Source organism: Camelus dromedarius, chromosome 24 (genome assembly GCF_036321535.1).
Source record: "Camelus dromedarius isolate mCamDro1 chromosome 24, mCamDro1.pat, whole genome shotgun sequence".
Lineage (NCBI taxonomy): Eukaryota > Metazoa > Chordata > Mammalia > Artiodactyla > Camelidae > Camelus > Camelus dromedarius.
Window position 1 is genome coordinate 8,043,018 of NC_087459.1, and position 7,519 is coordinate 8,050,536.

General features: G+C 61.5%; 1 protein-coding gene across 1 annotated transcript; it reads right to left on the reverse strand.

Annotated features, from left to right (window-relative positions):
* Window positions 1-129: 129 nt before the first annotated feature.
* On the reverse strand, window positions 130-6,508 carry LOC105099786 (coiled-coil domain-containing protein 154; the record flags this gene model as incomplete). The annotated part of the gene is made up of 13 exons (XM_064478766.1): window positions 130-267; window positions 643-719; window positions 798-917; window positions 2,027-2,164; window positions 2,246-2,372; window positions 2,681-2,805; window positions 2,880-3,008; window positions 3,088-3,189; window positions 4,847-4,970; window positions 5,341-5,436; window positions 5,721-5,773; window positions 5,983-6,172; window positions 6,264-6,508. Coding segments are annotated over 13 exons (1,662 nt in total), but the record flags the coding sequence as incomplete, so codon positions are not given.
* Between the last annotated feature and the right edge of the window lie 1,011 nt (window positions 6,509-7,519).

Genomic DNA, 7,519 nt, shown 5'->3' on the forward strand with positions numbered 1-7,519 from the left:
GACTTGCCCCCAGGCAGGTGTCCTGGATCTGAGCCTCCCTGGATGGGAGGAGGTCTGCCTGGGCCCCTCGGAAGGGGTTGTCCCCTGTCTGAGCCAGACTCCCCAGCCCCCCTCCCTGAGTGTGCCCATACCTAGGGGCCCAGGGGTACCGTGGCCAGCTTGCCCTGGATCTCGGCAATCTTCCGCCCGGGGTTGCCCCCTCTGAGCAGCTGCACAGAGGACAGAAGAGAGGCCAGCTCTTGCCGGATGGCCTCAACCTCGAACTTTCTGTGGGCACAAGAGGCTGGGGCTGCTGGGCTGTGGGGGGTACTTGGAGGCAGGGCAGATGGAGGGAGGAGATCCTGGGCAGAGCACGGGATGCTCAGCCTTGTGACCCCTCCAGAGGGGACTGGGGGAGGGAGGTTCCCCAGCAGGTGACAGAAGGGAAAGGCCAGACCTGGGCTGGCGAGGGGTCAGGACTGCTGCAGATGCAGGGGACTGGGGAGGACCACCGTAAGGAAGCCCTGAGATGTAGCAGGGTTGCTCTGAGACAGCTGTACCCTCTGAGGTGGGAGAAGCCCAGCCCCTGACAGCCAGCAGAGCTTACCCCCCTCCCCAGGACTGCGGTTCTGCCAGGCTGTGGCAGTGAGCTGGGGGCCTCACCTGGCTTTGGTCTCGGTGGAGATCTTGAGGTCGGAGTCACTCTTGTGAAGGACACACTTGTCGGAAACAGCCTCTATCTGAAACGCGGAGCCGGCAGGCGGCTAAGGGCGGCGCAGCTGGGAAGGGGGGAGGCTGCGCCCCTGGTCCTCACTCACCTGCCGGGGCAGGCTGTCCACTTTCTTCTGCACCTCTCGCAGGTGCGCCTCAGCCTCCTCTCGACTCCGGGCCAGGCTTTCCCGAGATCTCTTCTCTGCGACTTCCCACTCATTCTGTGCCTGGGGTGCAGATACCCAGTGAGGGCCAGAGCCCACCCAGAGAGGGAGGGTGGACAGGCAGCTAGACTGAGCCCTTTGGAGCCAGAGTCAGACCCAAGACGGTTGCAGTCATGCAGCAGAGCTCCTGGAGGGCACATTGCTCCTGCCTCGACTCCGAGCATGTCCACACTGACCACACAAGCCCCAGATGGGCCACACTATGGGGATGCAGATCCTCCCTGGAGGGAGCACCGGACTGAGCAGAACCACGTCCCTAAGAGGAAGGCCTGTCTCGCTCCCTCACCTGAACCAGCCCCAGCTGCCCATGAGTCAGTATGGACAGGGAGACAACAGGTAGCCTGCTCACACATGCAGGACGGGGGACGGGGGCCCGTGCCAAAGGCTGTACACGTGTATTCACAGCAGCACTAAGGGTATCAAAAGGGCAACATCACAGTGTCCATTAGGGGACAGATAGATGAAAGCCTGTGGTCCATCCACACAATGGAATGTTACTCAGCCGTAACAAGGAAGCACTGACACACGCTGTAACACGGGTGAACCTCAAACATGTGATGCTGATCACAAAAGGCCACATAGTGAACTATTTGCTTTACACAAAGCGTCCAGAACCAGCAAATCCACAGAGACAGAGAGCAGATCAGTGGTTGCCGGAGTCAGGGAGGGGAGTGACTGTTGATGACTTGGTGGTGGGGGGTCCTTTTAGGAGGATGGAAAAGTTCTAAAAGTGATTGTGGTGCTGGTTTTAAAAGAACGACTGAATTACATACTTTGAAAGGCTGAATTGTATGGTGTGTGCACTGAACCTCAATAAAGCTGATAGAAAAATAGAAAAAAGAACTTAAGGGTGGAGGCTGTTTTGCTGGCCCCTCTGTGGAGCCCTTCCTGTGGTTGGGACCCCAGGACCTCTCACCCTGGGCCACCCTGCTCCGAGCAGGAGGTCTGTGGGGCTCAGGGCCATCCTGGGCCTGGTGGACAGCTGTTGGGTGAGCTTGGGATCCGCCACTCAGGCCTCTACCCTCAGGGGTGATGGACATGGCTGGGGAGCATGAGGGGCGCCAGGATCCCCCATCCAGGCGCCCTCCCCCAGGCAGCTCCGTGGCTTTTACCTTGTGCAGCCGCAGGCTCAGCGTCTGCTCCTGCAGGTCCAGCTTCCAGCTCAGGGCCAGGAAGTGGTCACTCATGTCCTTCACCTGCCTGACCAGCTCAGCCACAGACGCCTCCAGGGCCTGGCTCTTCTCTCGGAGCTGTGAGAGGTGGGGCTGAGTGTGCTGCCTGCACCAGTGGGGGACCGCAGGAGGACAGCTGCCCCAGCGCTGCCCCCTTACCAGTTCCAGGGCGCTGTGTGTCTCCTGCTGGGCCAGCTCGCTGGCCAGCTGCATGGCCTCCAGGCTCTCCTGCAGGTAGGTAGCCAGCTCCCCGGCCCTGCTGTCCTCCAAGTGCCCTTTGGCATCCCTGGGGGTTGGTGCCACTGAGAAAGACTGTCCCTCAGCCAAGGCTGGCGATCCCTCAGCACTGGGCCAGGGCTGAGAGCCTGGCTGCTGGCTTCAGAACCTTCTAGGAAGCCCCAGGGAGGAGACAATGAGTGTCACCACAAGGGCCACCGAGACAGGGCTGTGTCCAATCCTGCCACACAGAGCTCCCCCAAGGGGGACAGGCTCCCACAAGGGCAGCTACTCTGGCCCAGGGTACCTGGCTGGGCCTCATGCTGGGCTCAGGGCCATTCCTGCCCGCCCTACCTGCAGCTCCACTCAGACACCCACCAGGCCTTCTGCTCGGCCAGTAGGACACGGTTCAGGGACACCTGGTTCTGCTGCACGAACTTGGTCAGCTGGATCACTGCCTTGTCCAGGCCCCGGCACTGTTCCAGGAGGTGGCATTCTTCCTGCTGCCATGCAGAGGCAGCCTGAGACCCACCCCAGCTCCCAGCCCAGGCCCGGCCCGTGCCCGCCCCACACTCACCTGGCACTGTCCCCGCAGGGCCTGCACACGCTTTGCATCCAGCTCCTGGAGCTGCTGCCACCAGCTCTCCAGCTCCTCCCGCAGGCCGCTCTCTGCCCTCAGCCGCGCGCTCTCTGAGGTCTTCATCCTCTACCAGGGGACCCAGCCCATCTGCCGTGAGCCAGGTGTGTGGGGGACACGACCAACCCACCAGCCCGCAAGTGCCCACCTTCTCAAGGGCCAGGAAGCTCTTCTGCAGGAAGCCACATAGCTTGGCTTCCCTCTTGAGGAAGCGGAGGCTCATCTCCTCCCCTAGCTTGGTCATCTGGGCCTGTGGAGGAGGGTCTACATGGTCACCATGCAGCCTCCCCTTGGGCGGCCTACTTGCCTATCCACCCCCACCCACCATGCCATTGCCAACTTGCTTGTTCTCCTGCCCAACCATCTCCATTGGAGGGGGTCCTGCTCCTGTGTCCCCAGCAGGGCCGGCCCGTCGCACCATCCCTGGGAAGGCAGGCAGGCCAGGCACAAGGGCTGTGAAGCATCTGATGGCTGAGCTCCCAGGGGCCCAGGACACACATGGTTCTCACAGCAACCACCAGACACCGCCAGGGAAGGTGACACAGCAGCCACCAGATCACACCCTTGCCAGGAGCCCGGGGAAGGGTGGCTAAGGGCACATGAGTACACAGTCATGCACACACCTGTGCACAAATGATCGCACACTCCTGCAGGTATGCACATACCTGTACACATATGTGCATGCACACACTTTTGCCCTTGCCCTCCAGGCCCAGGGTGGGGCCCATCCTGCCCTCCCCCGCCATCGGCTCCTCTTCTGCTACACCAAGAGGTTGGGGTGCAGGGGACTGGGGTCCAGGCCCAGTCAGGCTGCCTCCCCTCCTCACACACCCACAGGGCAGGCAGGGCTCTGGCACGAGGCACCCTCTCCGCAGCCACAAGTCCTTCTAGGGCTGGGAGGGATGTCCACAGCCCGCAGAGCAGGTGTGCCCTGAGCCTCCACCAGCCTCCCTGCCCTGTTTCTGTAAAGAGCCAGAGGGCAGACACTTTGATTTTGTGGGCCACAGGGTCTCTGTCATAACCCCTCAGCTCTGTGGTTCCAGCACAAACACGGCCATGGGCAACAGTAAACGTACGGCCATGTGCTAACAAAACTTTATGCGTAAGACCAGGCAGCAGCTGCAGGGTGCAGACCCCAGACTCGAGGCACGCTCGGGGAGAGGTGAGCTGGGCATGTCGGAAATCCCTGGGCTCAGTGCCTCCTGGAGCTCCTGCCTTTCAATGGAGCAAAGACATTAAACTTCTCACAGGGCAGTGGACAGGGGAGGCCACCAGAGCTGGGCAGCTAAGCTATGCAGGCAGCAGCTGGGGATGCGGTGCAGTCCCTGGTCTCTATTTGCAGAGCTGATGAGGCTGAGTCTCAAGGAGCTACCCCTGTCCCCTGCCCCGCCTTCTAGGGCTACAGGCACTGGCCCAGGAGCAAGGCCCCAGGGAGATGTGTCTTCAGGAAGGGACTTCCACCTGGCTTGGAGAGAAGCACCAAGGCTGAAAATTGTTGAGGAAGGGGCTACAGGTGCAGGTTACACGGGGAGGGAGAGGTGGGGGAGCAGCAGCCCAGATGGAACTTTGTGATGGATGGCATGCTCCATTTTGGCGCTGCCAAATCAGCAGTCACTGGCAATGTGGTGCGGCTTGTGTGACCAAGGAACTGAGTTGTAAATTGTCTAAGACGTCAGCTAATTTCAATACACAGAGACATCTGTGGCTGGTGGCTACCACAGTACAGGACTTAGGGGTCAGCCCCCAGGTCCAAACACATGGACAGAAGCATAAAGAGAGTAGAATGTGGGAAGAATCCGCCGATGGAAAAGATGTGGGCTGGGGGACCACGGGGGTCTCCTGCACGGACCGTCTTGCTGGCAGCTCAGCTAGCTGCCCAGATGCCAGAGTCCTGGCCTCAGGAGTACCTGCATCCTGGCCACCTCCTGGTCCACCCTCTGGCTGGCCTCCTCCTGGCTCTTCTGCAGGGCTCCGCAGGCTACCCCTCGGTCCCGTTCCTCCTGCTTCAGTTTCCCGGTCAGCTCAGCCAACCTAGGGGCAATGGCTGCAGGTCACAGCAGCCCAGTGGGCCAGAGGGCTTGGCTGGGAAGACACAGGGAGGCTGGTGGGGCCCCCAGACACTAAGAGTCCTTTTTAGGCCAGGACCAGCTGCTGGAGGGCCTAGACCGAGTGTACAGCCCACCTGGGTAAACACACCCATTTCCGTGTCCCCACCTGTCATTGAGAGCTTAGCTGATGAGGAAGGTGACAGGGTGGGGACCCCGGGCTGGTCTGTTTTCCCCACAGAGGGTCCACAGGCCCTGATGTCCCTTGTTAATCAGCAGCTTGGATGCCTTCCTGCCTTGGTGACTCCACTCCCATTCGACCACTTGGGTTCAGAGACAGCCCCCCGGGGGCCCACCTGAGGCTGGCCTCCTGCTCGGCGCCCTTCCGCTCAGAGTCCTGGAGTGCCTGCTTCCTCCTGATCTGGGTCAGGGCCTCCCGGACCTCCACCAGCCTGGCACACAAGAGCTGCTTCTGCCTGGGGCCTGCCTAGCCCTGCTCTGGGTGGCCAGGAGCAGGCTGGGCAGCCTTTGGAGTGGAGGCTCCACCAAGGGGCCCAGCAACAAGCCTCCCACCCCTTTCCCAGGCTCCATGGGGCATATCTGCTTGGCTGAGCAAGACATCGAATGGGGGGAACTGGAAGCTTGCGGCTGAGGCCCCAACAGGGCTGGCACCAGCCAGGGTTTCCCCAAGCCCCTTTCCCTCCCGCTAAGCCTGCACCACGAGTAGTGGGGGTACCTCTTGTCCAGGGCCTGCATCTGGTTCTGGTTCTGGCTCTTCAGGCCGGGGAACTGCAAGGTGGAGGTGTGGGGTGAGTGCAGGCCAGGGCCCTCCCAGCCCTCCCAGAACAAACACAGCGGCATCACAGAGCCCGACCCTGGGGACTGTCTAGGTTCTCGGTCTGGGCAGAGGGGCTGAGCTGGGCTCAGGGTCCAGGAAACAGCTGGCCGGACACCCGGGGACGAGGAAGCCTGGCCCATGGGCGAGGACACTGCTTTACCTGGAGGGCCTCCTTCTCGGGGGCCTGAGCCACCTGCTGCACCTCCTGCTGCAGCTTCTTGAGCTCTGAGTCCTGCAGCTGCAGGCCAGCCCGCACCTGCAGAAGCTCCCGCAGCAGCAGCAGCGTGGCACGCTCACAGCGGGCTTTGTGTCCCCGCAGGGACACCACCTCGGCCTGCAGGTCAGCCACCCTGGAAGGGCGAGGAATAGGCCAAGTTGGCTGCATGTGCCGGGGGGTTGGGGGGACTGACCATTTGGTTCCCCTGCCCCTGTGGGGCTCACCACTGCTCCAGCTGCTTCCAGCGCTTGGGGGTGTCCTGTTCCAGAATGGAAGCAGTGGATGCCGGACAGCTGGACTCATACCTCTCCGAGACCTCCTCCAGACTCAAGGGCTCAGGGCTGGCCAGCCCTTCCTCCAGAAGCCCCAGGTCCTCTGGGGTGACAGTGCTCAGCTGGGAGTGGGGCGAGGCCCCTGATGAGGGGTCGCAGTCAGCCAGCTCTGCAAGAAGGCACCTTGGGGCTCGCCATTAGGGCTGATGAGGGGAGCCGCCCCCAGGTGGAGCCTGTGGTAATGGGGACCCAAGTCCCTACTGAGTGTGCCCAATGAGCTCACTGTGGCTCATCCCAGTGGGTGACAGCACAGCCCAGGGAGGGCTGTCCATGGCAGGAAGCTCAGGTTCAGAGAGGTCCACACTCCCACCTGAGGACACACAGCATTGAGCAGCAGAAACAGGACAGTGCCTGCCTGGTCAGCTCCAGAGGGAGTGCCTGGGCTGTGAGGTGACCGGGGGTCAGGAGGCAGCAGTATATCATGTGGCCCAGACCATTGCGTAGGCCCTTACCTGGACAGCCCCCCAGCTCACCTGATTCAGCTTTACTAGCAGGCCCCGTCCGTGGCTTTGGCCACTGCTGAGAGTCCCAGGGCCTAGCACCCCACAGCTAGACCACAGGGCAGTTGGGGGATGAAGGTAGGGGAGGGTGGAGGAAGGTAGGAAAGTCAGAGCTGGAAGGCCCTGGGGCCTGGGGGAAGTGCATGAAGTGTGAAGGGGTGAGCTCCCACCCTCATATCTCTCCTTCCAAAACAATGCCACGGTAGGGAGGGCAGAGAAGTGCGGGCTCTTCTGGAACCTTCTTTCTCACCAGAACCTCATGATTTCATGGCCCAACTGCCAGTGGAACCTGAGCCTTCAGCTTTCCTGTCCAGTGAGGCCTGCCCAACTGCCCACTTTGGGAAGGACTGGAGGGGGTGTGGCTGCTGGCCTGAGACAGAGTCAGGAGCCCCTGGCCTGGCCTGGGTGGGAGTGGTGGGGAGGCCCAGACCAACCGAGCACAGCCAGTCCCACCCCCGAGGCCTTGAGGACACAGAGGACCACAGGACGGGGCCTACAAGAGACCCTGCAGAGCGGCTGCCCCCGTGACTCCAGCTTCCCTTATAGCCACAGTGAGAAAGTGAGAAGAGACGGTGGGCTTTATCCTAATAGTCCGTTTTATTTGATCTGGTGTAACTTAGGCACTGTCACATCAACACAAATCAACAC